This window comes from Manacus candei, unplaced genomic scaffold (assembly GCF_025592945.1).
Source record: "Manacus candei isolate 608988 ecotype Guabito, Panama unplaced genomic scaffold, ASM2559294v1 h1tg000148l, whole genome shotgun sequence".
NCBI lineage: Eukaryota > Metazoa > Chordata > Aves > Passeriformes > Pipridae > Manacus > Manacus candei.
In genome coordinates, this window is record NW_026138196.1 from 1285466 (window position 1) to 1301699 (window position 16234).

General features: G+C 42.1%; 1 protein-coding gene and 1 long non-coding RNA gene across 4 annotated transcripts in view; one reads left to right on the forward strand and one right to left on the reverse strand.

The window, feature by feature from the left end:
- The window catches only part of ZC3H3 (zinc finger CCCH-type containing 3), a 122695-nt gene that overhangs the window by 30831 nt on the left and 75630 nt on the right, over positions 1 to 16234 (reverse strand). For all 3 annotated transcript variants that reach the window (XM_051771946.1, XM_051771945.1, XM_051771947.1), the window contains exon 5: positions 9622 to 9815. In XM_051771946.1, the coding sequence (XP_051627906.1) occupies positions 9622 to 9815 (194 nt within the window). The remainder of the gene's footprint in view (positions 1 to 9621; positions 9816 to 16234) is intronic.
- LOC127463005 (uncharacterized) lies at positions 24 to 1818 on the forward strand. Its single transcript, XR_007900635.1, has 3 exons — positions 24 to 788; positions 879 to 968; positions 1476 to 1818. It is a non-coding gene; the product is annotated as an uncharacterized LOC127463005 (long non-coding RNA).

Here is a 16234-nt window from a genome sequence, read left to right on the forward strand (position 1 = left end):
CCTTTTCATCTCCCAAACGAGCCCAAACACATCCCGGGGCAACTCCAGGGAAAACCGGCTCCGACTGGTGCACACACGGAATCAAATCAGCCTTGACCAGGGCAGGAAAGAACGAGTCGGCAAACGAGACTGTATCCAACTTTTCCAGGTGGTGGGAAGCGCCTCAGTCACTCACCTGCCAGCAGGAATGAGCGATTGGAATTTGATGGCTCGGCTGCCGGCGTCGGCACAGCCCCAGCTGTTCCCTCCACGCATCAAATTCCATCCAGGAGCCCCCACAGGGAGGTTTTATTCCCTGGTTTTTTTTATCTTCCCCCTCTTCTCGGGCTGTGGGAGCAGATTTCCCGCTCGGATTTAGTTCTATGACAACTCTGGGTCGCTCCAGAGACGTGCCGGGATTTCTGGTTGCCCTCCCAGAGACGGATCCAGGTTAAAATCCCACCAATCTGGAGCATTCCCAGCCCCCCTCTGGAATGATGTTTAATGCTCCAAGCTCAGCAGGATGGGATACACCAGGAATCTGCTCCCCAGGGCAGCGGAAAATCCCTGTAAATATTTAATATTCTGGAATAAAAGCGGAAATTGGGGACGATCATGGAATGGTTAAGGTTGGATCACAGAATCATGGAATGTTTGGGGTTGGATCACAAAACTATGGAATGGTAGGGGTTGGATCACAGAATTATGGAATGGTCAGGGTTGGATCACAGAATCATGGAATGGTTAGGGTTGGATCACAAAACTATGGAATGGTTGGAGTTGGATCACAGAATCATGGAATGGTTAGGGTTCGATTGCAAAACTATGGAATGGTTGGGGTTGGATCACGGAATCATGGAATCATCAGGATTGGATCACAGAATCATGGAATGGTTAAGACTGGATCACAGAATCATGGAATGGTTGGGGTTGGATCACAGAATCATGGAATGGTTGGGGTTGGATCACAGAATCATGGAATGGTTGGGGTTGGATCACAAAAATATGGAATGGTTAAGGTTGGACCACAGAATCATGGAATGTTTGGGGTTGGATCACAAAACTATGGAATGGTTGGGGTTGGATCATGGAATCATGGAATGGTTGGGGTTGATCACAAAACTATGGAATGGTTAAGGTTGGATCACAGAATCATGGAATGTTTGGGGTTGGATCACAAAACTGGAATGGTAGGGGTTGGATCACAAAACTGTGGAATGGTAGGGGTTGGATCACAGAATTATGGAATGGTTAGGGTTGGATCACAGAATCATGGAATGGTTAAGATTGAATCACAGAATCATGGAATGGTGGGGGTTGGATCACAGAATCATGGAATGGTGGGGGTTGGATCACAGAATCATGGAATGGTTAAGGTTGGATCACAAAACTATGGAATGGTAGGGGTTGGATCACAGAATTATGGAATGGTTAGGGTTGGATCGCAAAACTATGGAATAGTTGGGGTTGGATCACGGAATCATGGAATGGTTAAGACTGGATCACGGAATCATGGAATGGTTGGGGTTGGATCACAGAATCATGGAATGGTTGGGGTTGGATCACAGAATCATGGAATGGTTAGGGTGGGATCACGGAATCATGGAATGCTTGGGGTTGGATCGCAAAACTATGGAATGGTTGGGGTTGGATCACAGAATTTATGGAATAGTTGGGGTTGGATCACAGAATTCAGGGGGGTTGATATTCCCAATTTTTCAGGAGGCCCAAGGAGCCTAAATTTGGATTTTTGGAGTGCTTGCCAACTTGGAATTCCCAGTTGGAGCCGCTCCCAAGAGATTTGCATTAATAAATCCATTATTAAATCAATTTTCTCGGTGGTGGAGGGTGTATCCATGGTGTTGGAACTGGGGGGAAACTGGGATTTCAGAAGACACCGGAGAGCGGGATGAGGGTTAAATTCCAACATTGGGAGCTGGAATTCTCTGCAGTCTGGCCTAAATCCAATAAAAAACTGGAATGACACCCCCAGGGTTAACTTTGGGATCTGGTTTGGGATCCAGACACAACACTGGGCACATCCCACTCCCGAATCCATCCCGGTTTCCTCCTCAGTTGCTTCCCAAGCAGGTAAAGAGCCGGATGAGGAGGGCGACTCATCCTTCCTTGATATTCCAAAAGGGATTTCAGGAAATGCCAGGGCAAGTTGCTCCCAAGAGATTTGCATTAATAAATCCATTAATAAATCAATTTTCCTGGCAGTGGAGGGTGTATCTGTGGCGTTGGAATTGGGGGGAAACTGGGATTTCAGAAGACACCAGAGAGCGGGATGAGGGTTAAATCCCAACATCGGGAGCTGGAATTTGCTGCAGTCTGGCCTAAATCCAATAAAAAGCTGGAATGACACCCCCAGGGTTAACTTTGGGATCTGGTTTGGGATCCAGACACAACACTGGGCACATCCCGCTCCTGAATCTGTCCCGGTTTCCTCCTCAGTTGCTTCCCAAGCAGGGAGAGAGCTGGATGAGGAGGGCGACTCGTCCTTCCTTGATATTCCAAAAGCTTGATATTCCAAATCCAGGGATTTCAGGAAGTGCCAGGGCAACTTCCTCCCCTGAGAATGCTCCGAGGCAGCGGGAACGACATGGAGAAGGGTGGGAGGAAGGTAAAAAAAGGCAAGAAAACAAGGAAAAGCCGCCGGGAAGAACACACGGACACACCGGTGGGATCTCTCATTCCCCGCAGGAGGAACAAGTGGTTTTCCCTCCCCCCCTTTCCTGACGATTCCGTCGGTCGGAAGAGCAGCATCCATAAGGAAACCCACAGCCCGTGGAAAAGCAGTTGTTTCTCTCTCCATGCATCATCCCAACCTGACGCCGGCAGCTCCCGGTGATCGTTGTACCTAATCCAGGCGGGAGACTCCGCGCGCGGCTCCGGAGGGAGCGGGAGCTGTCGTGTTCATTAAATGCATGATTACAGCCGTGATTAATGGCAGGGGCTCCTGCCCAACTCCTGCCTGTTTTTTTTTTTCCACCCCCTCCCCGCTCCTCTGGAGGAATCTGCAGCCGAGTGGCATTTTCCGCGGCCTGACGTTCCAAGCTTCCGACGGAAAAGGGGGGAAAAGGCAGGATTTGTCCCTGGTGACGGCTCCGCGACCACAAGTCGTGGTTCAAACAAGGAGGTCGGGTTAAAGGAGTTAATTAAGGCCTTTCCATATCTCTGATCCCAAATACACCAAAATTGGGATGTGTTGGGGCCAAGGGATGGGCGAGAGAGGGATCACCACTGGAATGACAAGTGTCAAGCCCATTGTTGTCCATCTGCTTCAGACGTCTCAAGTCAAGGAGAATTTATGGAAATCCTACATAGAGAGGGAATGAACCAGGGTGGAAAACTGAAATGGCCAAAAAAAGGGAGAAGTAGCAAACATTGGGATGTGTTGGGGCCAAAGGATGGGAAAGAGGGGGAGGATATCATTGGAATGACAAGTGTTGAGCCCGTTGTCCACCTGCTTCAGATGTCTCAAGTCAAGGAGAATTTATGGAAATCCTACACAGGGAGGGAATGAACGAGGGTGGAAAACTGAAATGGCCAAAAAAAATGGAGAAATGGCAAAAATTGGGATGTGTTGGGGCCAAGGGATGGGAAAGAGGGGGAGGACACAGTTGGAATGACAAGTGTTGGGCGTTGATCCCATTGCTGCCCACCATCTTCCACTGCCCCAAGGGAGGGATAATTCATGGAAATCCATGGAAACAAACAGGGTTTGACCCAAGCAATGCCAGGCAGGTGTTCAGCTCCACTTCCCGGCGCTCCGACTCGGGAATGCCCACAGCGGAGTCATCCCGTTTTCCTGCTATTTTTTGCCATCCACTATACTCATCATTCCAACTGTGTCCTCCCCCTCCTTCCCATCCCTTGGCCCCAACACATCCCAATTTTTACCATTTCTCCCTTTTTTTCCCCTATTTAATTTTTCCACCCTGCTTCTTTCCCTCCCTATGCAGGATTTCCATAAATTCTCCTTGATTTGGGACACGGGAAGCAGATGGACAACAACGGGCTCAACACTCATCGTTCCAACAATGTCCATCCACTCAGTCTCTTCCCACACAACCTCGACCCTCTGGAAAAAGCTTCCTTGAGCCACTCCAGCTCCTTTAACAGTTCCCATTATCCCTCTTCGGGAAGAGCCGAGCGATTCATTTCCCGAGTCCCCTCTCGGTTTTTCTTGCTGAAGCCAAAGTTTCAAGGCTGCGCTCCGGGAAATTTATTTCCTTAATTATTATTCATTTAAGAGGGTTCCGCGGATTTCGAGGATCAGCACTCGGAGCTGCCGGGGGTAATTTATTTCCCTCGCCGGAGAGAAACAAGCCCTTGCTCCGGAAAAGGTATCGGCAAAAAAAAAGGGATGAGCTGCTTGTTGGATTTTCCCCGTTTTCCCGCCCAGTCGCCTCCCGTGTCCCAGGAATGGGGTAGGTGGTCCTGAGGGTTATATTAATGAAGAAACCTCAATTAATGAGCTCCAGGTTCCACGTTCTGTCAGCAGATGATTGGAAGGAGTCTGGAGTAAAATCTGATCCCTGAAATTCCGGAGTTGAGGGATTGGGGGTCAAAAGGGGGGAAGGGTTTGAGGAATCCTAAAGCCAAGGGATTGAGATTGGAGGGGCCAAAGGGTGGAGATCAAGAGGGATAAGGCAGAGCAATCCCAAAATCATGGGATTGCGTGTGGAAAGGGTTAAGGGATTGATTTTAAGGGGGTCAAGGGATTGAGGAATCCCAAAACCAAGGGACTGGGACTGAAAGGGACCAAAGGATTGAGATTGAAGGGTTTGAGGGACTGAGGAATCCCAAAGACAAGGGATTGAGATTGAAGGGGCCAAAGGGTCAAGAGCAAGAGAGATAAGGCAGAGCAATCCCAAAACCATGGGACTGAGTGTGGAAAGAGTCAACGGATGGAGCTCAAAGGGGTCAAGGGATTGAGGAATCCCAAAACCAAGGGATTGGGACTGAAAGGGGCCAAGGGATTGAGATTGAAGGGGCCAAGAGATCCCACAATCCCAAAGACAAGGCACTGAGACTGAGGGGGCCAAGGAACTGATCCAGAAAGGGATAAGGGGTTGAACATTCCCAAAGACAAGGGATTGAGATTGAAGGGGCCAAGGGATCCCACAATTCCAAAGACAAGGCACTGAGATTGAGGGGGCCAAGGAATTGAGCTCAAAAGGGCTAAGGGATTGAGGAATCCCAAACCCATGGGATTTACTGTAAATGTGTCAAGGGATAGAGAAATACCAAAAACAAGGGATTGACCCCAAAAGGGGTCAAAGGATTGAGCTCAAGAGGACAAGGGATTGAGCAATCCCAAAAACAAGGGATTGAGATTGAAGGAACCAAGGGATCCCACAATCCCAAAGACAAGGTACTGAGATTGAAGGGGCCATAGAATTGAGTTCAAAGGGGGTAAGGGATTGAGGAATCCCAAAACAATGGGATTGATTGTAAAGGAGTCAAGGGATAGAGAAATCCCAAAAACAAGGGACTGACCCCAAAAGGGGTCATGGGATTGATCTCAAAAGAGTCAAGGGATTGAGCAATCCCAAAAACAAGGGATTGAGATTGAAGGGGCCAAGGGATCCCACAATCCCAAAGACAAGGAACTGAGACTGAGGGAGCAGGGAATTGCGTTGAAAAAGGATTGAGGAATCCCAAACCCATGGGATTGATTGTAAACGGGTCAAGGGCTTGAGGAATCCCAAAAGTGAGGGATTGATATTGGAGGACCAAAGGAGTGAGCTCAAGAGGGGTAAGGCAGAGCAATCCCAAACCCACAGGATCTACTCTGCAGGGATTAAGGGATTGAGCTCAAAGGGGACAAGGGATTGAGGAAGCCCAAAACCAAGGGATTGAGATTGAAGGGGCCAAGGGATCCCACAATCCCAAAGACAAGGCACTGATATTGAGTGAGCAGGAAATTGAGCTCAAAGTGGGTAAGGGATTGAGGAATCCCAAAAACGAGGGATTGACCTCAAAGGAGTCAAGGGATAGAGAAATCCCAAAAACAAGGGATTGAGATTGAAGGGGCCAAGGGATCCCACAGTCCCAAAGACAAGGCACTGAGATTGAGGGGGCCATGGAATTGAGTTGAAAAAGGACTGAGGAATCCCAAAACCATGGGATTGACTGTAAAAAAGTCAAGGGATTGAGAAATCCCAAAACCAAGGGATTGAGATTGGAGGGCCAAAGGATTGAGCTCAAGAGGGGTAGGACAGAGCAATCCCAAATCATGGGATTTACTCTGGAGGGATTAAGGAATTGAACTCAAAGTGGATAAGGGATTCAGCAATCCCAAAAACAAGGGATTGAGACTGAAGGGGCCAAGGGATCGCACAATCCCAAAGACAAGGCACTGACATTGAAGGGGCCATGGAATTGAGTTCAAAAGGGGTAAGGGATTGAGGAATCCCAAAACCAAACTCAGGAAGGGCCAAGGACTGAGCTCAAAGGGGTTAAGGGATGGAGAAATCCCAAAACCAAGGGAGTGAGACTGAAGGGGCCAAGGGGTCCCAAAATCCCAAAGACAAGGCACTGAGACTGAGGGAGCCTTGGAATTGAGCTCAAAGAGGGTAAGGGATTGAGGAATCCCAAAACCATGGGATTGACTGTAAAGGGGTCAAGGGATTGAGGAATCCCAAAAACAAGGGACTGACCCCAAAAGGGGCCAAGGGATTGATCTCAAAAGAGTCAAGGGATTGAGCAATCCCAAACCCAAGGGATTGAGACTGGAGGGCCAAAGGATTGAGTTCAAGAGGGGTAGGATAGAGCAATCCCAAACCCATGGGATTTACTCTGGAGGGATTAAGGGATTGAGCTCAAAGGCGACAAGGTATGGAGAAATCCCAAAACCAAGGGATTGAGACTGAAGGGCCAAGGGATCCCACAATCCCAAAGACAAGGCACTGAGACTGAGGGAGCCAAGGAATTGAGTTCAAATGGTGTAAGGGATTGAGGAATCCCAAAACAATGGGATTGACTGTAAAGGGGTCAAGGGATTGAGGAATCCCAAAAACAAGGGACTGACCCCAAAAGGGGCCAAGGGATTGATCTCAAAGGAGTCAAGGGATTGAGCAATCCCAAAAACAAGGGATTGAGATTGAAGGGGCCAAGGGATCCCACAATCCCAAAGACAAGGCGCTGAGATTGAAGGGGCCATGGAATTGAGCTCAAAAAGGATTGAGGAATCCCAAACCCATGGGACTGACTGTAAAGGGGTCAAGGGATTGAGGAATCCCAAACCCAAGGGACTGAGCTCAAAAGGGGCCAAGGGATTGACACGTGTTGGCTCCAGAGGGCTTAAACCTCCACCTTTGGGAGCTCAGCAATCCAAGGCTCTGGATCCAACAGCCATGGATCAAAACTGGAAACCCCAACAAACAAAATCCCACTGCTCCAGGGGCCGGTTCCCGCCTTCACCTCCCCAAACCCACTGGCCTTTCTCCCACCAAGCACCTCCCAGGAGCTCAAAACCTACCTGGAGGATGAGGAAAATCACACAGGGGAGTATTTGCCCACGGAAAAAAGCAGCCTGGACACTTGGAAAACCCCTTGGAGTGAGCCCCAGCTGCCGGCGTGCAATTCCTGCCTCCAGAGCCACGCCGAGATTGGGGTCAGGGCCCGTTTCCGGACAACGTCCAACCTTAAATTGGTTTCTGTTGCTTTCAATCTTGTCTTTTCCCTTCTGTTTTTCCTCGTGAAACGTTACATTGCCCAGGACCTTTTGCTTCCTTCCCGGATTTCATGGAAATTCCTCGAGTGTCTGAAAAACTCTTTAGCGGGAAAGAAGGAAGGGAAAGTTCCTTGGGAGCGGGGAAACCCAATTATTCCGCTTGTTTAATTAACTTCCACCCCACCCCACCGCCCGTTTCCTAACGCTTCTCCAAAGGGAAAAAATATATCCTTGTTGAAATGCCAATTATCCCAAAGGAAAAGGCTTTTCCACATGGGATTCTGCATCTTTGTCCTGTGCTGGGATGAGCGGTGACTGTTGGAGCTCTGTTTTGAGGCTTCTCCATCCTTGATGGAGCTACAAATTAGGCCAAATCCAAGCTCCCAATCCAGTGGTTTGTGTTATTCCTGCATTTCGCTTGTGGGCTTCCGTGGAAGTCACAGGAATTCCTTTGGGAGCGGATCCACAGGTGTGACGAGAGCGCAGTTCCCAGTTCTCAGCAGCTGCCCCCAAAACACGAATAGCTCCAGGGGGAGGGTTTTTACACCCAAAACATTCCCCAAAAATTACTCCTGGAATGACAGTGACACTTCCCTGGTTCCTAAATTGAGCGTTTTCCATGTCTCTCCATCACTGACGAAGGAAGTTATGGAAAAGCCACGGCAAACTCCCGCTCTTCCCGTTGCTCCAGGAGATGGATGAGACACTCCATCGCTCCTGGGAATCCCAGGATTGCATCCAAGGGGTGCAGGAAGTGCATTCCCAGGACCAAATTTTAACTTGTCATCAATAAATTCCTCGATGGGAACACGGATGGATCAGCCAGGGACAACCAGTATCGCATTCCTTTATTGCGGAGGCAAAACACCACCCCAATAAATCCAGGGAAACTGAAAAATTAGAAGCCACTGGAAGCAAACTCCGAGTTATTAAACCATGGGGAGCGTTTTCCTTCTCTCCGCTGTTCCAAACACACAGAGTCTGATGCGGGAAGGGAAGGAAAAGCTGTTTTTTTCCCTGTCTTTTAAAGAAACTTTGGCAAGTGTTGAAAACCTTGAGTAAAATGTGGGAAGGTTTGTAGATGACGAGAACACACAGACCAGCCCCAGTTATCCCAAAGGAAGAGATGCCAGTGCCTGTGGAATTCCTCCTCGGGAAGGAGGAGGAATTATGGGAAGAGACGGAAGACGACGCGGAAATCCCGACGGTTCCTCAGGTTTTATGGTTCCAACCCCAACGTGGAAGGGGAAGGAGAATAAGCAAAAAAAAGCGGTGAAATTAGAAATATCCTTCAGAAAATAATTCCCCGGGTTTGGTTTTCCCAGTTTAACCTTCCCCCCAAAAACCATCAGTAAACCAGTGATGGAGCAAAAATAGTTGAGACCAAGCAGAAGCTCAAAAAAAGACTTTAAACCCACTTTAAACCTGCTCTTCCCTAAGAGGCCTCAAATCCAGGAGGAGCTGAAACACAGATTTAAGTGAAGCTCAACGGGAAGTTGGGAGCTGTGTTGGAATTCTGTCTTTTAGGGTTATCTGCACAACGATCCTCCCAAATTTTTTGGTCAATATTGAACAGGGTTTGACGAGCATCTCTGACCTTTTGAAGTCACTCTTCCTTCTGCCATTTGAAGTCACTCAAGGCTTTGCTCGGGTTCTAAGAAGAACCGAGTTTAACGGCGCAGATTTACGAGCCTGAACTAAGCCCGGCTTAAGAGAAACATCAATTTTCTTAAACATCCTGTTTCTTCAACATTATTTCCCCTTTGGTGCCCCTGTAAAGCAGGAACAGCTCCTGGCACCCACAGGATGCCCATCCCCTGGGCATCCATCCCCTTGGCATCCGCTCTCCTACGAGGCCGGAGGATGAGCAGCAATGCCAAAGGCTGGGAATAAACGGCTCAAAAACTTCACTCCGTGGATTTTGCATGAGAACTGGGACAAATCCTGCTGCTCACCTGCTCTGCTGGGGGTTTTGGTGCCCAGGTCCCTGTTCCTGACGGGGGTGCTGGAGGTTTTGGAGAGTTTGTTGGCCGACACTCGGTACAGGACGCCGCCGATGCAGCGGAAGCCTTTACTCCTCCACCGCGGTGGCACCGGCTGGGATTTGGCACCTTGGGGCGATGGTCGGGTTTGGTTCAACAACAGGGACCTGCAGGAGAGTAAGAAAGTCAAGGGGAGTCCAAATTAGGGAGAATATTCCGAAAAAGTGCTGCTCCATGAGCAAACCCTTGGATCAGATGCTCACCAGATGGTTTGGGTTGGAAGGGACCTTCCAAATCATCTCATTCCGACCCCACTGCCAAGGGCAGGGACACCTTCCACTAGAATGGAGGGGATGTATGGAAAAGCCAGGGAGGAAAAGCTCTGATTCCAAGTCATTCACACCAAAAGAAATGACCTTCAAGGCCTCTCTCCAACTCTTGGCTTGCAGCTCCAGCCCCCGCAGCAAACAGGGAAATGTGGATTTTATCCCATGATGGAATCAGCAGTGTGGGATCTTCCCTGAGCTTAACCAAGTTTTATGGAGCTCTACAAGCTTTGATATCCCTGGAAGTGCTCAAAGCCAGGTTGGATGGGACTTTGAGCCACCTGGTCTAAGAAGTGACATCCCTGCCCATGGCAGGGGGTTGGAAGGAGATGGTCTTTAAAGTCCCTTCCGACCCAAAGCATTCCATGATTTTATGATCCCTGCACGGGACAAGTCACCCAAGGCCATTCCCATCTCCATCTATCACCTGCAGGAGACGCTGGGACACAAGTGGGGTTCAGTGGGTGGCGTTGGGAACCTGTTCCCACCTTCCCGCCTTTCCCTACATCCACAAATCCCGTAACAAGGTAGTGGGACAATGATGGGTCAGGAGCCATAATCCAGGGCATAAGGATCCCAAAATAATCCCATAACATTATCCTGAAGGATCTTAAGTGGCACCTTAGGGATAAATAGAATGGAATCATCATGGAAAAGACCTCTGAGATCATCGAGTCCAACCTGTGCTCCATCCCCACACTGTCCCCCAGCCCGGAGCACCGAGTGCCACATCCAGTCCTTCCTTGGACACCTCCAGGGATGGGGATTCCACCACCTCCCTGGGCAGCCCCTTCCAACGTTTAACAACCCTTTCCATGAAGAAATTCCTACTCATGTCCCACCTGAACCTCCCCTGTCTTGCCAAAGATCCCAGAGGGACAATTTGTCCCTTCACCACCCAAAACCCACCTGACACCTCCTGCACCGCCCGCCCCGCCCCAGAGCCTTCCCGGCTTTTCCCTCCATCCCCCGTTATCCAAACAGAGCCGAATCCAATCTCCTCCGACATCAGCCGCCTTCCTCATTTAGTGCTAATCCAAACAGTAATTTGTTTATGCAAATTGGAGCTCTAATTTCGCATTAAGCCCAAACTATGCCCGTAATGCTATTAGCGGAACGTCCATAAAACCGCGCATTAGCCGGAGAAGATCCGTAAATTAAGATCCAACCCCCATCCTAGCAGCGGGATGCAAACCCCGGAGAGCATCTCCTTGAAACGAACGCCTGCTCCCAAGGAAAGGAGAGCTGGAAAAACGGAATGCTCACAATTCCTAAGGCTCGCCCTGACAGCCTGTTCATTCCCAAAGGTTGTTGTTCCACCGGCTACCGAGCTCGGGGAAGAGCTGCCGGGTTTTTTATGGGAAGGGGACTGGATAAAGCAGAGGCTACCCTTGCTTTCTGGTTTTTCTGGGGTTTGCTCCTCATGGAATAGCTCCAGAGAGGAGCATCAAGTCCTGGGAATCCACAAAGAGCCCATGTCATTGACTGAAGGTGTCAGTGGCACAAGGGACACTTGGGTCACCCTTGGACCACCCAGAACCTCATGGAAAACCTTGGAAAAGCCAAGGTTTCATCTAGCGTTGGATGCAGGATCATGACCAAATGTGGTCAATAAAAATGATATCAAATGATATCAAATATCCAACGACCGGTGGGGCATTGGAGAGAATTTCCCTGGAGAGCGTCTCCTTTGAAGGAACGTGTGCTCCCAAGGAAAGGAGAGCTGGAAAACGGAATGTTTACAATTCCTAAGGCTCACCCTGACAGCCCCTTCATTCCCGAAGGTTGTTGTTCCACCAGGGAAGCGCTGCCGGGTTTTTTGGGGGAAGAGGATTGGATAAAGGAGAGGTTGCCCTTGCTTTCCAGTTTTCCCGGGGTTTGCTCCTCGTGGAATAGCTCCAGGGAGGAGCATCAAGTCCTGGGAATCCATAAAGAGCCACAGGGGTGGCACCGTTGGGTGAAGGTGTCGGTGGCACAAGGGACACTTGGGTCACCCTTAGACCACACAGAATTTCATGGAAAACCTTGGAAAATCCAGTGTTGGATGCAGGACCTGGTGAAAGGTCTTGTGGCTTTATCGGCAACCAAAGGTGGGCAATAAAAATGATATCAAATGATATCAAATATCCAAGGGCTGGCAGGGCAAGGGAGGGGATTCTCCCCGCTGGCTCTGCTCTCCAGAGATCCCACCTGGAATTCTGCCTCCAACTCTGGGATCATCAGCACAGGAGAGACACGGAGCTGCTGGAGCGAGTCCAGAGGAGCCCATGGAGATGCTCCGAGGGCTGGAGAACCTCTGGAGCCAGGCTGGGAGAGCTGGGAATGTCCAGCTTGGAGAAGGGAATGATCCAGGGAAACCTTGGAGCCCCTTCCAGAGCCTGAAGGGCTTCCAGGAGAACTGGAGAGGGAATTTGGAAAAGGGATGGAGGGACAGGACACAGGGAATGGTTTCCCACTGCCAGAGGGTTAGATGGGATATTGGGAAGGAATTCTTGGCTGAGAGGGTGGGGAGGGGCTGGGATGGAATTCCCAGAGAATTCCTGGATCCCTGGAAGTGTCCAAGGCCAGGTTGGATGACCCTGGGATGGTGGGAGGTGTCCCTGTCCATCCACAGGGTCTCCAGTGCCGATGGCTTTGGGGATCCTGAACGGCATCAGTCCCTTCCAGGAGGCTCCGGAAAATCTTCTAATTCCATAAGTCCTGTCCATAAATTATCTCTGGATCAGACACAGAGATACAAACACACACCCCTCCCAATACAGAGACACAAATTATTGAATATATTGAATATGCACCCTGAGTCTGTGCACTGAAATACGAGCTCTGGGTATTCCGTAAAATAATAAATGGAGATTCTTTTATAAATAAATCTATATATTATTATCTGTATTCTCCAGGCCTTGTATCTATCAGTTCTCTCTAGATTTTATTCAATGTATGCAATGAATAAATATATTGAATCTGATATATATACATTAAAAAAACCCTCTATATATATACAAAGTGTATATACATATATAAAGTATATATGCTAAATATATATATAGTATATATATAAATATATATGTACATATATATATCTTATTATCTAGAAATATTCAACATATAAACTTAATAATATCCAGAGATAAAATATGAGATATATTTATATTTTTAATATTTCCTATGCCTTTTATATTATTATCTGTATTCTCCAGGCCTTGCATCTATCAGTTCTCTCTAGATTTTATTCAATGTATGCAATGAATAAATATATTGAATCTTATATATATACATTAAAAAAAACCTTTATATATATATAAAGTGTATATATGTATATATAAAGTATATATGTTAAATATATATAGTATATATATAAATATATATGTACATATATATATATCTAATTATCTAGAAAGATTCAACATATAAACTTAATAATATCCAGAGATAAAATATGAGATATATTTATATTTTTAATATTTACTATGTTTTTATATTATTATCTGTATTCTCCAGGCCTTGTATCTATCAATTCTCTCCAGATTTTATTCAATGTATGCAATGAATAAATATATTGAATCTTATATATACACATTAAAAAAAATTTTATATATATAAAAAATGTATATATATATATAAAGTATATATGTTAAAAATATATATATTATATATATAAATATATATGCACATATATATATATCTTATTATCTAGAAATATTCAACGTATGTACTTAATAATATCCAGAGATAAAATATGAGATATATTTATATTTTTAATATTTATATAATATATAATATATAATATATATAATATATTTATATTATATTATTATCTGTATTCTCCAGGCCTTGAATCTATCAGTTCTCTCTAGATTTTATTCAATGTATGCAATGAATACATATATTGAATCTTATATATATATATATACATAAAATACATATATATGAAGCATATATATATAAAAAAGGATATATATATAAAGTATATATATATTAAATATATATTTTAGGTATATATATATTAAGTATATATATAAATATATATACATATATATATCCTATTATCCAGAAATATTCAACATATGTACTCGATAATATCCAGAGATAAATTATGAGATATGAGGCCTGGACTGTATATTTATTCTTCATATTTTACATTATTGATCTATATTGAATATAGAGAGTATATATTACATATACATATGTATGTATATCAATTACATATATATATTCAATTAATCTTATATATATATATACATAAATTATATATATAAAGCATATATATAAAGTATATAAAGTGTATAAATGCATAAAGTATATATATAAAGTTTATATATTATGTATATTCAATGAGGTATATAAATTCTATTAATCTTATATATATATATACATAAAATACATATAAAAAGTATATATATATATAAGGTATATATATAAAGTATATACATATTAAGTATATATATATAGTGTGTATATATATGAATATATATACATATATATATCCTATTATCTGGAAATATTCAACATAACATAATCCCAAAACCCAGTTCAATCCTCTCTCCAGGGGCCTTTGCTATTTATATTTATATTTATATTTATATTTATATTTATATTTATATTTATATTTATTTTAATTTTTAATTTTTATTTTTATATTTATATTTAATTATATATATATTTAATTTTAAATTTACATTTATATTATTGATATTAATAATTATGTTTATGTTTTTATTTTTAATTTTTTATTTATTTTTTATATATTTATTTTTATATTTAATTTTATAGTTATATTTTCATCTATATGTTTATATTCATTTTTATTTTTAATAACTATTAGTTATTAGAATATCTTTATATTTATTATTTTAGGTGGAATATTCATAATAATTATTGTATTTATTATTAATTTATTCTATCTGCATTTATTATTATATAATATTATTTGATATATTATTAGATATTTATTCATTATATTTTTCATATATATTTCTATATATTACATATTTATTTATATATTTACATTTATTATATTTATTATATTTACTACGTTTATTATACTATATTATATATTATAATGTTTATTATGTATAATGTATTATATTCTCATACATTATATTTATAATATTATCTTTGTTGTGTTTATTAGAACTGTTGTTATATTTATTATATATTATATATATATTACTATAATATTACATATTATTTATAATATTTATTATACTAGGTGTAGTATTCTAATATTTACTCTATTTATTATGTTTATTGTATTTATTATATTTACTGTATTGATTATATTTACTATATTAATTATATCAAATTACACTATATATTAAAATATTTATTGTGTATAATATATTATATTTTTATATATTATATTTATACTATCTGTTAAGTTTATTATAACTGTCATATCTATTATATATTATATATAATCATAATATTAAAATATAATTATAATACATATTATTTACAATATTTATTAAACTATTAATATATTAGGAGGAGTATTCATAATAATTATTGTATTTATTATATTTATTATATTTACTATATTTATTATATCACATTATACTATACATATTAAAATATTTCCTCTGTAGAATGTATTATATTCCTATATATTATATTTATATTATCTTTGTTCTGTTTATTATGACTGCTATTATATTTATTATATATCATATTATAATAATATCCTATTATAAGAATATAATATAACTATAATATACATTATTTATAATATTTATTATACTATTATTTATTATAGTAGGTGGAGTATTCATAATAATTATTGTGTTTATGTTTATTGTGTTTCTTATGTTTATTATATTTATTATGTTTACTATATTTATTATATTAAATCACATCACGCTATATTATACTAAAATATTTATTCTGTTAAATGTATTACATTCTTATATATTATATTTATGTAATCTTTGTTATGTTTATTATAACTGTTATTATATCTATTGTATATTATATATAACAATATTGTATTATTTTATTATAATAATACTATTATATTATTTATATTATATTTATTATATCTTATATATTACATTATACATTATATATTAATAGATATTATATATCTATATTATATATTACATATATTAAATATACATATATTTAATATATTTTGTATATTTATGTATTTATATTTATATATATTTATAAATATATATATTTATATATATTACATATTTTTTTATTTACAGAAGCCAAAAGACATTTAAAATTAAAGGAAAACCACCTTTTTTTATGGAAAAATC